At 39.4% G+C, this 19030-nt stretch overlaps 1 protein-coding gene across 3 annotated transcripts in view; it reads left to right on the top strand.

Annotated features, from left to right (window-relative positions):
• Nucleotides 1-19030, top strand: part of CLASP2 (cytoplasmic linker associated protein 2) — a 142201-nt gene that overhangs the window by 36551 nt on the left and 86620 nt on the right. For all 3 annotated transcript variants that reach the window (XM_050708581.1, XM_050708580.1, XM_050708579.1), the window contains exon 8: nt 12068-12214. In XM_050708581.1, the coding sequence (XP_050564538.1) occupies nt 12068-12214 (147 nt within the window). The remainder of the gene's footprint in view (nt 1-12067; nt 12215-19030) is intronic.

Here is a 19030-nt window from a genome sequence, read left to right as displayed (position 1 = left end):
TTACAAGGAATTCAGTCTTTTGGCATTGTGCTATGAAATTGTTATGGAAAACAAAACCCTAGGAACTATTAAGAGAACATTTTGACTTCTGTTTCTGAATTGATATGCCGGTTTAGCAGTCATTTTCTGTTTTGTGAGTGTCCTGAAACAATTTGTTTGAAGGTTAGTGATTCAGTAGCCTTTGAGAATTGGCTTTCTTGACAAAACGGTGCTTCATTGTGGCCAGTGTGTATGTTTAACTTACTGCTTGTGAAGGTGGGCTGATGTTTTGAAGGCTGCTGTGCAGGTAGGCCAGAGAACAGAAATTTTAGTTTATTTCATTTGGTTTGCCTAGATATGCTGTAAAATTGCATGGAGCGTGTTTGGAAGTACTATATAGAGGTCATAATTTCAACATTTTGTCCTGAGTGCAAGACACTGGCTTATTCTAACTTTTTGGCATTCTTTCAGTTTTCTTGAGCACGAGCAGAAATGTAAATAAAATGTGGTGCTTAGTTGTTGAATCTTAATCTGATTTCTCAAGTGAAGATTAAAGGGAAGAGCCAAGTTTTCTATTTATCCCTGTGTTAACTGTCTCAAGCTCTCCAATTTTTTGTTTGGAGCATGTAGAGGAAGAAAACAGTATTGTTTGTGGTCCAGCAAACAATTGAATTGTTACTTCCACTGTACTGAATGCATGCCAATGAGAAAGCATTCAGTGCCTTGATTTAAAGGCATTTCACATACTTGTGTGAATGTGAATGTAGGCCTGTTTGTTCTGCAAGTTGCTGAGGAAGATTAGTCAAGAACTGTTCCTCGCTCTGGATTTCTTGTTTCTTGGAGAGGATGTTGCATTTCTGACCTTACCTGTTGATAAACAGATTAGGGTGTCTAGGAGGTAGCAAAGGTATTTGCAGGGTGGCACATTGCATTGTACATTCCCTTGGTGGCCTGTAGTTCAGTGGCTTCCATCTGTGCTTTGTCACGTTGTCACTCACTTCACTGTGCTACTCTGCTATTTCATAGGTAAGGGACTGTCCTGCTCTCAGTTCAACAAGATAATTGAAATAAGGAAAAAATTATCTGCCTAAAACTTGGGACAGGGAGAGGAGGCGTGAAAGGGAGATTAGGCAGAAGTTTTGTTCGGATGCAGTAAACATTGCAGTTCCAGACATAAGGTATTTGAGAGCTATCTGAAAGCATCTAATCAGCTTTGTAAGCAGACGTGTTTGGTGCCAACACTTGCTGGACTAGCATATATTGAGTGTTATATTTTGGATCATACAGGTGAAAGAGAGAAATTTACTTATTGGATTTTTATTTAAGTGACATACAATGTCATGATGTTTCGTAACTTCAAGCACTTGTCATGTTTCAAATGATAAAGTATATGTAACTGATTTAGTTGTGTATTCTAGTAATTGTATGTAAATATAGTAAGAATCATCCTTGTATCTCACTACATATGCATATCAAATTATGAGTTTTGTTTTCTTTCAAAATCCTCATTAATGTATGCATGGTGCTAGAGTACAAGAACAATCTTCTATTCCCTGATGTTCTTCTGAGCGGAAGGCTGTCTTCCTAAGTCTTTAATCTGATTAGTACTTTCTGTAAAATGTGGGTGCTGTCCAGCTTTAATATTTTACTTTCAACTGAAAAAAAATGGACATGTTAAAGGTACAGAAACTGTAGTTGTGGTTCAGACAATAGCTTGCTTTTAAATATATAAAATTGTCATGTATTTGCATTTTTGGTGTGTATTTATGACTTCATTTGGTGTGAGGGTGGAGGCTTTTTAAACCTATGTGGTCCTGTGGATGATGGTAATAAATTTGTTGTTCAGTCGGCCTAGAAAATGGACAGGATGTAGCTGTGATGCTTTCTACTCTCCAGAGCTGTTTCCTGAAGCAAATATTTTAGACGCTAGCAGAAGGAGGTACTGGGGAATAGAAATACATCACTTGTTCCCTTTTCTGTTTTTCTTTGGGGCTGTTTCTACGCATGCTAACTGTGCCTGCACTGGCTCCCTTCCCTCTAATTGCTGTGCACTCCTCCTCTTCCATTGTTAGCAGCTGGTAGGCACATTGGTTTGGGAAATGGCTTTACTCTCTGTGCTTAAGAGATGAAGGACAGATGCTGTGAGTTGGAATTTGATGGCTGTTCTGAATCAAACTAGTTGAAAGCTTTTCACTGTAAAGTCGTATGGTACTCTCGCTGATTAGCATAGGTTCTGAGTAGCATTTTGGCTATAAAGTGTGCATACCATTGCTAGTAGCTGTAAAAGAACAGTGGAACAGTGAAACAACTAAGTGGGAGAGGGAGGGAATGTGTAAAGCAGCCAAGGGCTGTATGAAAAGGAACCATTTCTGCTCATAGAATGGATGAACACAGCAAGGTTCAACACTGGTATGAATTTAAAAAAGCTTCCAGTAAGAAATAAGCAACTCTGTTTCCTCGATAACAAATGCTCGGAGTTGCAAACATGAAAACATACACTTAGTTTCTCAAAACAACCATGGATTCTAGAGTGATAACTACACTTATATAGTTCTAGAATAATAACTATGAATAAGTTTTGTCTTCTGGTTTCTAAATGAAATTCAGTAAGTGTAAAGGAACTTTTGGTATTCAGTTTCAGGAAGCTTGTATATGGATGTTTCATTTTTGTTTTGTTTTGTGGGGGAGGTTGTTTTTTTCCTTAAGCATGACAATTCACTGAAAAGGTTTCCAGATATGCTTAATTTGGCATCTGGAAGAGTTAGTTGCTTTTGGAGTATGTTTCCGTTTGTTTTTAGGAATAAGTTATACGGAGGGAAAAAACCTTCTTGGTGTTTCAATTAATATCCTATTTTTAGAAACATCTTTGATTAATCCAGACTATGTCTTATATATATATAAAATATTATGTATGTATATAATATATATACATTTTAAATTTGTGTGTATATATATTAAAAATGTAAATTTTGAAATGAGTGTTAGAATTGCCAACAGCCCAAGGAGAAATTTATAGTCTGCTAAGCATTTTCTTTGACAGATGTTGAAAGATTCTTTCACATGACTAATTGGATATTTGCCTTGCTGGGTAATGTTCATCTTTGTTATCTATTAAATATGAAGAGTTACAGTTTCTATGTCATTTTTAATAAAGTCTAGCTGTTGTAAATACTGAAAAGAAAGTAAGCCATAATTGGATCATTTCAGATTATCTTCTTCAGAAGTAAGGATTCTGCTATAGCGTTCACCTCAGTCAGATTCCACTCTGTATATTGTGTTTATAAATGTACCTTAGTTTCAAAGACTTGTGTTCATGGTTTGTGCATCCTTTCCTTTCTCAGCTCCATCAAAATATGCTTCTATAGGGAAACAGGAAAGAGCCTTCTAGTGCTTTTGAAAACCAGCTATATCTGTAGATTCTTACAAGAAGTAGCTGTAATTTAAGATTCAAAGGAGTTGTACAGTTGTATGGAATATAGGCAATGCGATTTTTGTGGTTACCAGTTTAATGGTATAGGTTCACGTGTATTTAATTGATTGTAAAAATCCTGCTCTTCAACTGTGAAACATTTCAAAGCCTTCAGAACTGCGGATGGTTGGAGCCTCAGAGAAGGTGAGGAAAAGGGATGAAGATGCAGAGAAAAACTTTGAACAGCCTTGAGGAGAAACTTGCTGTCTTAAAACTAGATATTTTTGCTTTCGTGGAATGCCAGAACTCCGTGAAGTTCCTTGGCCACCCAAGCAATTAACCTAAGTAGATCTATTTTTGCCAAAATACCCTTTTACCATCAATGATCATTTTGTGTGTAGAACTGGTAAAAGTCTCTAAAGCAATTTACTTCTGAAATACAAGGTTTGCTATTGAACTTTAGGGTCAAGAACACTTCTGCATAGATTTTTTGGTCTAAAATCAGCATTGGTCTGAAATTTTTGGTCTAAATTTCAGCATTGACTTGATTTATTTTTTTATAAACTCCTTAGAAACATTGAGGAGAGCATGTAAAATGTTCAATTTGGGGATTAGGCGATGTTCTTATAGAAGAAAAATGGCACCTACTGAAACTGTCTAGCTGCGTGCCAGACACTTCTGATTTTTCAGATCTGATGTGAGGTGGTATATTCCTAATTAATATTGTGAAATTTAAATAGTGAAACTCAAATGTTTGTGTGAATGAACTAGGTACTGGAACTACTGCAAACGGTTACTTCCTCAATGGGTGCCAGTTGCTTGACTGACTTAGCTACAGGTACAAAGGCAATGGTCCTTTTTTCTCACTGTTCTGAACTAAAGTACCTCATGTTGTTGTAATTTACGCATAGTGGATTCTAACCAAATATAATGCATTTTCATATTAAATATAATTGTTTTAAAATACGTTAAGGGATTTGCTGAAGTACATACTAAAGCTATTGAGAGTAAATAGTCGGTGTACAAGCAAAGGAAACTTGTGAAGAAAGAAAGAAAAAGACTTAGGGAGCCTATGTAATGAGACCATGCCCACTGAGCAAAGAGCAGCTATGAAGTTGTAGAATATTTTAAAGATGAATAGCACAGGCTTATACTTCAAGAAAGTACTTGTACCAATAGCTTTTTTGAGGGTAACTTTAGCAGCTGGAGTGAAGTGTTTCTCCAAGAAATCAGGTCTTCAGTAAGCAGGCTACAACAGTTAAATAAAGCACAGCTTTTGATGTAAATAACAAGTCTTTTTTTTTTTTTTTTGTAGCTCATAGATTTACCAGCCATGAAGAAGGTAAAAATCCTCTTCAAACCTTTTATTTCTTTGTGGTGATTACTATTTTAAGTGAACTACCCAATTTCATTATAATCACTGTCTGGATAGAGAAACTTTACATGGGAGTATTCATATTCATTTGCCACAGGTCTTGATTGTTTCAGAATTTCCTGCCCCTCTCAGCTTTCCTTCTAAAATCTCATAGAAGAGTACCCACCTCAGCACAGGTGTTTAAAATTTTACTTTGTGCTGGAACAGAGGAGTATTCCCATCAGTTACTGCGATACAGGTACTAAATCAACCTATGTCTTTACATTATCAGAAATTATTTACTTGTAATTTCCTCTACAAATAATGTCTCTTCTTTCTACACTTTTTTTTTTAATTGTTATTCCCACAACACTATGTTAACATGTTAGCACTGAGTGTAGTGTGGCCTTTAAACAGCAACATCCTAGAAATGTTGAGGAAAAATAAGACTAAGTATGTACTTTTTTCATGTTTAATTGTGAATCCTGCTGTAGGTGGTGCCTTGTCATGAATTCTAGAAATCCTGGCTATCCTTTTCTTCCCCCTCCCTCTTCCCTTTACTGACTAAATTATACTTTAGTTACTGGTAGGCCATAGACTGCTAGGTGTTGATTTAGGAGGCTATTCAATGCACCTGAGGAAAGCTGTGAATAAAGCTGTTGACTTTCAAAGTACGGAAATACTGACTGCATCTTTAGTATGGAGTAACATTTGGGAAATGCGTAACAAAGGAAAGCCCAATTGGAAGGTAAATAATTTAAAATTGACTAAAGGAAATAGTTCTGCAGATGCAACTGGACAGTGGAAATCATTTTGTAGGTGCTGCAAATGTTAAAGATAGATCCAGATTTGCAGAATCCTTCCCTTAATCATAGTAGATAATGATAAAAATGAGAAAATTACTTCAGTTTGAGGAAGATATTTCAGATCTAGAGACTGGGACAAAGCTTGACTTGGAAGGAGAAGTAAGCTCAGTTGCTTGTTTTGGCTTTTTTGCAGCTTTGTTTGAAGCCTTGTCTTTTAAATCCTGTCTTTCAGACAGACAATAGAGTTTATGGAGTGTAAGACTGGCTTTTATTTGGGGTGAGGAAAATACTATTGGAATATTTTATATTTTTACTGAATTAAGTCTTCTCTGAAGATAGTCTTTCATGAAACTGTTGAGGGAAATGGATAAATTATTAGTATAATTAGATAGGCTTTAAGAAATGGGAATAATTATTGTGGCAAGTGTGATTGCCATCCCTAAATATTTATTTTCTAAATGTCTCTCTCAGGTCTAGTTTCTTATTTCCAGTTTTCCCCTCTTCTCTTGCCACATTCATTTAGATTCTTGGTGGTATGTTTTGCTTCTTTTGTTTTGTTTGTTTCAAAGCGCATCTGGCATGGACCTGTTTCACTGTGCTGTAGCGATCAGTGGAGTGTGGTAGAGCCATGCTCCACCTCGCAATCTTACTGGAAAGTTAAGGGAACATTATGCTGTTGATCCAATTAAAAAATTGTGATACATTTGGCTGATTTGTTTACCCCACTCCTGTTACTGTTTGGGGTTTCCTGTGCTTGTGTTTTTTGGTTGTTTAAGATGCTGTAGTCCACTAGAACTGCCTGAAAAAAATGGCATGTGAAGTAAATTTGGCTTCAGAATTGGTTGCAATACATTGATTGTGTTTCTTTATTTGTTCTGTTTTCTGTGCTTTGTTGTTTATTTTGCTGTTGGTTGGTGTGTTTTTTCTTTTTTCTTTTTATTTCCTTTACCTTCACTGGCACAGGGATAATGACTGGGAATTCTGCCTTTATGTTCGATCTAAAGCATCTTGGGTGCGCTTCAGCTGCCTAAACCTGGACAGCTGGTGGTGCCTTTTAAGATGCTCTGCAGCTTCCAGCTGAGCCACATGGTACAGAGTGTGGCACAAGACCTGCAGGAGACGGGTGCCCTTCTGGAACGTCAGCTGGAGGTAGACAGGATGCCTAGGACTGTCTAAACTGGGTTTAGAATGAATGGGTGTAGGCAGCTGAATCCTGTCCTTTGTGGTAGGACAAACAGATTCCCGCTGTATGGAATGCCTGATGTGTAAGGGTTAAAGTGCTCGCTAAATGGTGTGGGGCATTGGCTTGAAGTATGGATTAGAAGGATCAACTAACCTGATGCATCCCTATTGCTTGCGGCTTCCTTTTCACGCTTGGTGGAAGTTGTTGCAGGCTGTACCAGTTCAGCTGGAAGCAAGCTACTGACTCAGTCCCAGCTGTTCAAGTAGTTAATGCTGGCTATGTCTGTGCAGCACCACCTGGCAGTTGGAGCCTCTTGGTAGGTGTAGGATGTGGGAGGGGAAGGTCGGGAGTTGAATCTACTTGTCATTGTTTTGCTGAGGTGTGATTTTGCAATAACTTTTTTATAAACAGTTTGTGTGTTTGTGGTGTGGAAGAGGAACTGTTAAAGAGTACTCCGAAATCATAGTATCTGTTAGCAATACTTGAAAGAAGAATGGTTATAGGAAGGACATGTTTTAACAAAAATCAAGGTTTAGAAACGGTTTTACTAGACTGTCCTCTTTGACTACTCTGTACCTACTTTAAAACACTACATATTGGTATTCACAGCCTGTGCAAGATCTTGACTGCTACTTTTTTTGCCTTTATGGCCAGCTTTAGTTCACTGTTACTGCAAGGGATCTTTTTTTTTTTTTTTTCTTACTGTGGTGTTACTTAGGGATCTGCTTTAAGATCAGTTATCTTCTGATTAGCTTCTTCTGAGTAGCATGAGTAGAGTGTAGATCTTCTATTTCTACAGGCATGTAGATGATGATGCATTTCTTTCATTGTTGTCTGTGACTTAGAAAATGTTAGATATTAAACGTCACATCAATTCTATTACTTGTAAGACCAAATAAGTAAAGGCTTGAGTTGTGGTAGCAATAAATTAATTTTCACTTAATATATATCAGCACTGAAATATTTTTATCTCTAGGTATGAAAAGGTTTAGATTCTCTTTTGTCCTTGCATACATCTGTAATTACCATTATTGCTTGATAACCAAATCAGAGTAAATAGGTTGTTAAGACGTTTTCAGCACTGGGAGTACTGGAATGTTCTTTGAATATTGAGTTTGGTTTTAAGTACTTATCCTTTGACATGTCTGAATAATTTTTATAACAGGTAATACATATGCATAATCTGGCCACCGAGGGTAGTGCTACATGACAGAAAGATATCCTTTATCTTTTAGTTATTTTTAATTCAAATTGCATAGTGTGTTACTTAAGAATTTTAGTATTTGAATCTTTGCTGTGGTTCACAAATCTGGTTTCTGTTTCTAGTAGAACAGCTGTGTCTGGATTTAATCTTTGAATAATTTGTCAAATTTACAGAATTTATAGTTTACCAAACTCTAGAGCCTAATCTGTTGGTCAGGTTGGCTGGTTTGTTTGTTTTACTAGAAGCACTCAATTGACTCTTCTGAAACGTTTTGTAGAAATGTGCCTGAACTCCTGGATACCAGTTCACTTGCTATGGAGCCCTTGTAGAACACATGCTGACTTTGCGGAGCTCTCATTCCTCTACTATAGAGGAGAAAACTTGTAATGCTGGAACTTGTGTTGCTAGCTTTATGAATATAACAACCTTTTTTGGTACTTTTCTAGCTGGAAGTTCTTCATCTGGAAGCAAAGTTGTACCAGAGTGAGAACCTTTGGTGCTCTCTAGGTTTCTTCAGGAGCTTTTGGCAATACTAGATTCCAGGCTTTCCTCTGTGGGGAAGTACTTAGCACCAATACTCTTACTACCCATTGAGATTTAGAATGAAGATACTGAGTACAAGGACAGTCTTAGGAGATTTAACTGAGATGTGGTCTCTTTCATTAATTGTGTTCTTCCTTTCACATGTTTTGTACATTTCTAGCAATTCATACAGGTTTTTATTCTCATTTTCAATAGCTTGGAACTTTGTTATAAATGCTGCTAGGAGAGTGCTCTTTCAGCTGTCAGGTATATTTGCAAATGTACAATTAGATATGCTGAAAGTGTTTGGCCTTGTAAATTATCTTAATAGACTGTAAATTGCTTTTAGTTGTTTTTCTCAAAGCCGTTCTAGATTGAAAACGTTTGCATCCTTCAGATGGACTTGATTTAAAACTATCAATTATACTTAGTCTTTCATGGCTTCCATTGGAGAAAATAATTTCATTTGCAGACTACACAAAACTACTGTCATAGCTGGGTGCTGTCAGTACAACCGTCATCACGCTGCATACGGGGAGTCAGTAGCTTCAGCCCTCTTCCGGGAGCTAACTGGGGGCACGTAGTAAATTGTCTCAGCTCCGCTGGCTTTTGTAGACCCACACCTTGCTTCTGCCCCACGGATTAACAGTTATACCTCGAGCCGGAGGTCTGGGTGCTGGGCTACGTGGAAGTGCTTTTGTGAGAGAGGCAAACAAGTGTCATGGCATGCAAGTGAGAATGTGTGGAAAGCACGTCTTCATGGAAGATTGCAGGTTTCAGGTATTCACAAATACTTCTAGGGGTCTTTCTGAAAATGAAGTGTTTCTAAAGATAAATCGGTATTACGCTGTTAATAAAGCCTAGGGAAATAAAACTGTGAAGGCCTAAACGGGTGGAGAAAAACTTCAGGTTTCTGTGAAAGGTGGTACAAAATTTTCCTGTTCTTCTTTATTAAAAAAAAAAATACACCTCAACACTTACTACTTTAGCCTTAAAACTTAGAATTAAGATGGTAATGTGCTGTAACTTGTGGTGAGTGTACTTCAATTTTTTTTTTTTACATAAATCATGAAAAAGACCAATTAAGAATGTCTGTGTATCAGTGGTCAAGGTGAGTTCTGTGATTCAAAAAATCCTTTTGCATTTGAAGGGGTGGGGAAAAAAGAAATGGAAAAAATGGCTTTTTAAAGGCTAGGTTTTTCTGTGGACAGAAAAAGTGTATGAAACTATTTCATAGGGTAGGTTTTTAATCCAGTGTTAACAATGTTTGGTATATGAAAAAAGTTTGAGGTTTAGAAATATGACTATATTATCCAGAGCATTGTTTAATATATGGGCCCCTAATTATCCAACATGTCAGTAACTAGGAATGTTTGGTTCCCAGAGTACAGTGTTGTTTGGGGTGGTTCAGTTTCTGTTGTTAGTTGTTTTTTTTGGGGGGGAGGGGGGGTTTGATTAGGAGATTTTACTTAAATGAACAAATGCTCACTTCATATTTTTAACGTTATGCTGTAAATAAATTATTTTTTTTCAAAGGCCTCTTGTGCAATATTTGCATATCAATGCTGCATTGTTGTGCAGTTGGGTAGTAGCATGAAATGTAGCCTGTTTCATTTTGAATATTAAAAATCAAAAATGCTTTTGTTGCTTTATTTGAATATTTACATTTGATCTGTTTTCACAATAGCATATTGATGTGTCAGTGTTGGTCTGTTCAGGCTGCTTAAAAATTTGCAAGATATTACCTAATGCTGTTCTAAAATTACCTGTAGCATTGCAGGCATCCTAGACTTTAACCATCATCATTTGCATCCCTATTACAGTATGAGGCTTATTCCATTCAACCTGGCATCGGGCTGGTGGTGTTCCCTGTTCAAAACCGTGACGCCTGGCTCTATTTGTGCTGCTGGGAGCACAAGCAGCAGGGATGGGAATGCATTCGCCTCCCCAGCCCTTGGGCTGTGCAGCCCCATGCTGCTCCCACAGCAATGTGGGGCCAGGGGGCAATGCCGTGGCCCCACACCTGGCAGATCTGCACCCCAGTGAGCATGGGGAGCTTCTCTTACAAGTTGGTGTTTGTGAGAGAGGAGAGGGTGGGATGAGCGCCATGCAAGCTGTCGCTGTGTGTCCAGACGTTTCTTGTGCTTTTTTTTGCTGTTTCTTTAATCGGCAAGATTTTTTTAGTGCAGTACACAGCTTTTCACTAGTGCTAGAAAAATGCCTTTGCTACAGGACCAGTGATCTCTGACATGTTAAATGTGGGTTGTTCTAACGTTAGGTTTTGCTGTGAATGCTGCAGAGAGGGGAAAAGTCTTGCTTTACCATTTTAATGAAAGCTGCTTCCCTTTGGGAGGTTATTATTAATAAATATAGTTGACATTTTGCTGGAAACAAGCTCTGGATAAGCAATGGGTAAATAGTCTCCCTTCTGGAGATAACAAGGGTTTGCAATTAATTTTATTTTTTTAGACGTGACAGGTTTTAAAGAAGGTAATATGCTAAATTGGTCTTCTATTACTGTAGTGCAGCTGGGGCTCAGCCTTTCCCATTTTAGTTATTATGGGAACCATAGGCTGGTATATTTTCCATGTCGACGCTTACAGACAAATCCTTCCTCCACCAAGTGGATTGATAAATGGTTGTGTTCTGCTGCAGGTTTTGTTTTCTAAAGCACTGAGGCCGCTTTAGCGACTAGAGATTAATCCCTTCCTTGCTTAGATATTAACAAACCTGCGCTCATAGGAGAGAGGAGCACAAACCCTGGAGCGCAGTGGGCAGGCGGTCTGATGGCTTGAACGCAGAATGGCAATTGTGGTGGACGCCGCATGTGGGAACGCATTTATTTGCAGGACGGATTCCCACCTTCTCCTTGCTGATGATGTCACCTCGCAGCCCATTGGCTCTGCCGGCACCTAGTGCGGGGAAGGCAGAGAAAGATGCCGGCACAAACCTCAGCAGAGGATCTGGGGTGTTTGCAAGCAGGTTCCCATCACATCTTCGCTTAGGGTTGAGAATTCACTGCGTTGCGGCCATGTGAAGTGCTGGGTCTGTCCTAGGGCAAGGGGATTTGCGAGCTATCAGAGGAATGAGGCGGCTGATCTGCAAGCGGATCTGCGATTGTAAGTTGAAAAATCTGTGTGGAAGGAAGGAGGCAGGGAGTGCTGGTAGACACATTGTGGGAGGATGTGCAGCAGAAAAATGCATGCGTGAGTAAAAGGAGAAGAAGGAGAAGCTGTAGACTGCAATGATAAAAATCATATTAAGGGCTGTCCTTTGGGGAAAATATTCAGAAATGGGCAAAAAAAATCAATCTGTGCAAAGATAATTTCCTTTTGTGGGTATGAATGTGTAGGATTCATTTTCTGCATGCAATTTTAGAGTGTTTAATTAAGGAGGCAAAAGAATGTTTTATAAGCACTTACTGTGTAGAAAATGCTGTTTCCCATTGTCATTTTATTCCCAGGTCACAGACAGAGGACAAAGTGATAAATCCTTTTTGTATTTATGCATTTTATGTATCTCTGTGAAATGTGAAGCAAAATAGCTGATCAACAAATAAATATACCTCCATTCTAATGGTTTTATTTTTATTTAATGTATCCTTTTCCAGACAAAAGCTTTGATGATGAAGAGTCAGTGGATGGAAATAGGCCATCATCAGCTGCTTCAGCCTTTAAGGTTCCTGCACCTAAAAAGCCAGGAAATCCTTCCAACAGTACAAGAAAGCCAGGTTCGGCTGGTGGGCCTAAGGTTGGAGGTAATGTAAACCTATTCAGTCCCTAATAGGTGTTCCCAGAAACCTTGCTAAGAGTGGGTACAAAACAGAACTTTGGGAGGTGATGTTTAATTCATGACTGCAGTATTCTTTGCAGAGCTGGAAACAGTAGGGGACCATCTTTCATGTAATTAGTTGTATGTAAAGGTGTGTGCATGTCTGTCTGGCTTTGTGGATGTACATTTAGCTTATAGAGGCCTCTGATAAATGAAACAAACATCTGGAGTTGGTAATTGTGTTGGTAAAATGAGTATATGGGTGCTTTTTTGGTGGAATCCACACATCACTTACTGTATAAATGAATGTATTGTGAATTTCTGGAGTAGATCTGTGTACGTGAGATTTTTACTCTAAGGTCTACACCATTTCACATGGCTAGAAAGGGCAAGCCATCAATCGTGTACCTCAACAGAGGTATGTAGTGCAGCTGAATGACTTCTCTTACTCCTTAAACTGTCTGAGTAATGTGAAATTGGTTGTAGAAGACAAAAATGAAGGCCAAAACACTTGCCAGATTTTTTTGCATGGTGGACTTCAAAGCAGGGTAATGATGATGCTGATTAATTGTAACTGTTGAATGTGGACATCCTCCCCCTCCTTTTTTTTTCTTTTTCCTTTTTAATAGTGAGGAGGGGCAGAATCTAACAAGCAACTGTTTACTGCTTAAAAAAAAAACAAAACAGCTTTTTTGATGGTTCATGTACACATTCAGAAAAATACATAATTAAGTGGAAGTACACCATGCTTCAGGTATGGCATTTTATGAAAAAAATGATTTTTTTTTTTTATTAAGGGATTTTTTGAGTCATTTTTTTCCAGAGCCTATTCATGAAACATTCTCTTACATGAACTCCAAAGGAAAGTAAAAAATTGAACTAAGGTATGCATGCCAAACAAACTGCCTTATGCATTTGCTTGTCAATAAGATATAGCTCATGTTTTGACAATTTATTGCGTCTCTTATGTGATCTTCAGACTTCCTAATATATTGAAAAGATTCCCATAGGGTGGGATCAATGGTGCTGTAGTACAACTCGTGCTTACAACTCAGTGAATCATGAAGCACCACTTACAAGATTTCATAAAGGAAGCTGTCTCTTGAAAGTAACTATTAGTATTTTTTGTTATTTGTGTACCTCCTTTAAGTTAAAGCATGGTTTGTTTGTTTGGTTGGTTTTTACATGCAAGATGTGGTACCAGAACTGAACACTTAGGATTCCTGTTTCTTTCAATATAATATAAGTATAGTTGATGTACTGTCTAATATTAAGTATAAGTGTTTGTTAATGAGGAATTGCTTTTACATTTGGACTTGTGAAAAACCTTTTCAATAAAAGCCTAAAGGTAAGAGAACAGGGAAAGGGGAATAAGATCAGAATAAACACTTAAATTTCTAGATAAACTGATTAACCAGTTGATAGATAGAGTTAATTAAAAAAAATGTTGGTTTTCCTCCCTTTCCTATATTGCCAATCTTTAAAAAATAATAAAATGAAAAAAAAAAAACATGGAATAAGGACGACTTTTAAGCATGCCAAAAATAGAGCATTTGGGTCGTTCCTTGTTTTATACCTTCTCCTTTCGACTTCAATATTCTTCACAAAATGTCTAGAAGGTAGAAATGTGCCTTCTGGTCTTCAGTTCAGTGCTCAAACTACTTTTGTCTAGTAACCAGCGTGCTAGCAGATAGAAATGTTAAATGTCTGCATTTAGAGGGCCTTACCCTTCTGCATAGGATTTACAAATCCTGCATCTCTTAGCCTATCAAAAAGCATTAGTGAAGGTGCCATTTGTGTTTCTCAGTCAAATTATCTTCCAGAAATGAAGAGTTTCCCCTAATTTTATTCATATGAACAGCGGACCTAGTTTAGATGAGAGGTCTATGTATGGCCTACTACCCTGTCTGACAGGAGTCAGAAATTGTTGCTAGATAAATGCACATGAACAGGGCAAGTGTCCAGAAGCACATGGTCTTTACCGGACGAAAGCACTGGGTTTAGAGAGCTTCACTCCATAGAGAACCATGGGCTTCAAGGAGTCCTGTTAGGGCATCTTATTCTGCTTATCTTGAGACTTTGTGGTTCTTGTTGCATGTGAACAAACCTGATCTCTTTTGTATCCACTTTCTGTCTGGGTCTGCTTTACAGGCATCTAAAGGACACCTGAGATTTTTTTTTTTCAGTCCCCAAATTACCTTCTTTGGCAGTCTGTGGTTCTAGCAGTTGTCTGCTCTTGCTGATTTACTAGGGCTTGTTGTGGTTTAGCCCGGCTGGCAGCTAAACACCACACAGCTGTTCGCTCACCCTCCCCCCTCCCTCTCTGGGATGGGGGAGAGAAACGGGAAAGTGAAGCCTGTGAGTTGAGATAGAGACAGTTTATTAAGACAGGAAAATAATAATAACAACAATAATAATAATAATAATAATAATAATGTGCACAAAATAAGTGATGCACAATGCAATTGCTCACCACCCGTTGACCGATGCCCAGCCTATCCCCCAGCAGCCGGACCCCCCCACCCCGGCTAGCCACCCCTATATATTGTTCAGCATGACGTCAGATGGTATGGGATACCCCTTTGGCCAGTTTGGGTCAGCTGTCCTGGGTCTGTCCCCTCCCAGCTCCTGCTGCACCCCCAGCCTGCTCGCTGGCAGGACAGAGCGAGAAGCTGAAAAGTCCTTGGCTTGATGTAAGCACTGCTCTGGAACAATTAAAACATCAGCATGTTATCAGCGCTCTTCTCATCCTAATCCAAAACATAGCACCCTAACAGCTACTAGGAGGAAAATTAACTCTGTCCTAACTGAAACCAGGACAGGGCTCTACCACATGCAGCACCGAATCCTGCTCACTACTGCACTACGAGCCTGTAAACGATGGGGATGTTGTTGGCTCACCTTTCCCTCCTAAGCACTGGCCGCAGGTGTTTCAGGACACTAACTGCTCGCTTCGCCATTCTGCCTCATGTTGATCCTGCTTACTTAAGTTGTCTTCGACCCTGTGCATGTGAGTGTACAGGTATGTATACATATCAAGAATTTACATTTCAGCCTTGGAGGAAGAAGCCACAGCAGTTCCGTATCTGTGTTGCTTTTTCTTTATTTTTAACAAAGTTCTTACAGGTCATCTCAGTGACCCGCAGCTGAAACAATCCTTTGCTGCAGATTCTTCTCTTTAAGCTTGTCTGACCAGGTAGAACTGTCAGTGCACGTGGAAATTATGCTGAGCATAGGCTGAGATTGCTAGAAGTTTATTTACTTAAAACTAGTTATTGCATTCCAGAGATCCTTTTCCCCGGCAATGCTACTTTAGAAAGACATTTTTCCTTCCCACCTCCCCCCCCCAATTCCAAAAGGAAGTGGAGGTGAGTCTGGCTTAAGGCTAAGAAAATTAAACCTCTTAGCCATGTTGCTCGCCTTCTTTTATGGTGATATCTCTTGAATTGGGTGTATGCTTGGCTTTTCATTACATACATTATGGAGATATTTCTTATTTAAGAAATGGATTGCTTCCTAGATGCTCTGTTTGAGTGCAATGACCCATCCAGAAAAAAGAGATTTTCATTGTGGTGGGTACTTAAATTACTGTAGGAAATATACTTCGGTGGCACTGGAAATGCAAAATCGTTGTCCAGGGAAGGCAGGTGAAGCAGGTATGTACATTAGCAATAGCAATGTCCTACGGGGGGGTGGGGGAGTGGATTGTATCTTCTAGAGCTGGGAATTATTATTCAAGATCTCTTCCTGCCCACAGTAGGGATGGGAGAGATTGTAGACCTGTACATATGCTGGCAGGTGTGATTAGGTGTGATTAAGTCTGTGGAAGATAGCTTGCCAGAAAAGTATCAGAGTGGGCAGCATCAGCAGGGTACTACTCTGGGTGTAAGAAATCCAGCAGTCTGTTTCTCATCTGATTTTACTGCTTGGAGGTTTTCAGACCCTGACCTTCTTGCCTGTGAAGAATAAGAAGTACTGGAGCTTCAATTTAATGGGGCAATGTTTTGTCTGGCATATTTCTTATTCCATGGTTGATACACTTTCCCAAACTAGTCGTTTGCCACAAAATGCAGTGTCCCACACAGCTGATCTATTTATTTCTGACGCAGTTGTTTTCAGCTATTCACTGGAGTGGCAGAGCCTCTCTCCAAGGCCACCTCCTTGAGCCTTGAGAATGCACACACTGTGCGTTCTGCACTCCAGGAAATGGATACTCACAGGCCCTTGGCAGTAAGGCATGCCATGTTTCAATCGAAAGAGACACCATAATTTAAAGTAGGAACTGGCTTAAGTTGAGTATGTTAGCCAAATGAACTATATTCTTGTCTCTGTGTTCTTCAAGATCTCTTAGAGGGCTGTGGCAGGTTTTCTTGCGAATGTGAACTCCTTTCCAAGACTTCTAGGGAATTGTTCCTTTGTTTCCTATTCAGAAGTTTTATGGTGTGTAGGTGTTAACAGGAAAGCTCAGTCTGTACCTTGACAAGAAGACCAGACTCCTTTTGTTTCCCAAAATGTCAGTTTAAGTTAACAGTGTTTAAAATGGATTAAGTGTAGGAATGCTGGTATTTCAATAGAGTGGTGTGATATTTGGAAGAAAAGCTTGCTGTAAAAAGAAAAATCAGGACAGGAATTTGTATTAACTTTCTATTTTATGTTTATGAGAACCTCTGTAGGGCTGGAACATATATGGAATCATACAGAATCATATAGAATGGCCTGGGTTGAAAGGGACCTTAAAGATGACCTAGTTTCAACCCCCCTGCTCTGGGTGGGGTTGCCAACCACTAGAGCAAGCTGCCCAGAGTTGCATCAAGCCTGGCCTTAAACGCTTCCAGGGATGGGGCATCCACAACCTCTCTGGGCAACCCATTCCAGTGCCTCACCACCCTCTGAGTGAAAAACTTTCTCCTAATTTCCAACTTAAATCTCCCCTGTCTTAGTTTAAAACCATTCCCCCTTGTCCTATCACTACCAACGCATGTAAGCAGACGTTCCCTCTCCTGTTTATACACTCCCTTCAAGTACTGGAAGGCTGCAATGAGGTCTCCCCGGAGCCTTCTCTTCTCCAAGCTAAACAAGCCCAGTTCCCTCAACCTTTCTGCATAGGAGAGGTGCTCCAGCCCTCTGATCATCTTAGTGGCCCTCCTCTGGACCCGTTCCAAGAGCTCCACATCCTTCTTGTGTCGGGGGCACCAGGACTGCATGGTGGACCCCATGAACCCCACATTCCAGGTGGGGTCTCAAAAGAGCAGAGTAGAGGGGGACAATCACCTCCCTCTCCCTGCTGGCCACCCCTTTTTTAATGCAGCCCAGGACATAGCTGGCCTTCCGGGCTGCAGGCGCGCACTGCCAGCTCATATCCAGCTTCTCATCCATCAGGACCCCCAAGTCCTTCTCCACAGGGCTGCTCTCAAGTTCTTCTTCTCCCAGTCTATATAAATACCTAGGATTGCCCCAGCCCATGTGCAACACCTTGCACTTGGCCTTGTTGAACCTCATTAGGTTCTCATGGGCCCACTTCTCCAGCCTGTCCAGGTCCCTCTGGATGGCATCCCTTCCCTCTATTGTATCAACTGCACCGCTCAGCTTGGTGTCATCTGCAAACTTGCTGAGGGTGCACTCAATTCCGTCATCTATGTCATTGATAAAGATGTTGAAGAGCACTGGTCCCGAGACCGACCCCTGAGGGACACCACTTGTGACCAGCCTCCACCCAGACATAGAACCGTTGACCACAACCCTTTGGCTGTGACCAGACAACCAATTCTTATCTACTTGACAGTCCATCCTTCAAATCCATACCTCTCCCAATTTAGAGAGAAGAATGTGGTGAGGGACCATATCAAAGGCTTTGCTCAAGTCCAGGTAGAACATGATTCTTAGTGTAATTTAAAACAATTTAAAATGAGTTAGTATAATTTAAAACAATAAGGTAGACTTTCTACGTTTTGTAGTTGTCTTCACTGGGAAGATAACGCATAAAGTGTTTTTATCTGTTTTTTTATTAATGTAGTGTATTAGCCTAGTAGCATTATCATATATAGCTTCCTGTTTAGCCATAATAATGTTGTAACACTTTTTGAAACAACCTATATTGCTTCTGGATGAATCATCCCATGGCAAACCAGAAGAAGGGATGTTATTAATGTAAATATAAGAATTATTCTGAGTGCCATTTTAAAAGATATTTTGGAGTAAGAATGTTGTTGATGCCAAGCATGAAGAATATGAAGTAAAACCCCAAGGACATAACATTTTTTTCTTTTTTTCCCCTTAATTAAAAAATATGTACACATACAAAAAGCTTATTTTTCTTCCATGTTTAAAAAAAAATGTGATACTGCCTTTTGTTCAAGTGTTCAAAGGCTCTGGTCCTCAGTGAAGACTGCTTTTGTGCCAGTCTGAGGTTTCATGCTGGCATAATCTAAAATAACCCTCAGTCTTAGGATGTTTTTAGTTTTTTGACACAAAAGCCTCCAAAAATCTGATGATGGCTCAAAAAACATTAAGAATAATTTCTTTCAGGTAGAAATCAAGTAACTGGAAAATTTGGATGAACAAGGTAAACAGTTATGGCAAAAAGGCAGCTGTGAGGACAGTAATAACACAGTACACCTTGATAATTAAAGGAACACGCTCTTAACTGTAGAAAGCTATTCTCAACCTTAGGAAATTTAAGTTTAGGTTGTGTATCTATCTGCAGTGAGTTCTGTTAGCATAGTAGTGCTTTTTTTCCCCTGCTGAATCACAGGAATGCAGCTCTTTGAGATGCATTAAAATGCTACTGATTGGCTGCTCTCAG

The sequence above is a fragment of the Cygnus atratus genome, chromosome 2 (assembly GCF_013377495.2).
Source record: "Cygnus atratus isolate AKBS03 ecotype Queensland, Australia chromosome 2, CAtr_DNAZoo_HiC_assembly, whole genome shotgun sequence".
Taxonomy (NCBI): domain Eukaryota; kingdom Metazoa; phylum Chordata; class Aves; order Anseriformes; family Anatidae; genus Cygnus; species Cygnus atratus.
Note: the sequence above shows the minus strand (reverse complement) of the source record. Positions and strands in the feature narration are given on the sequence as shown.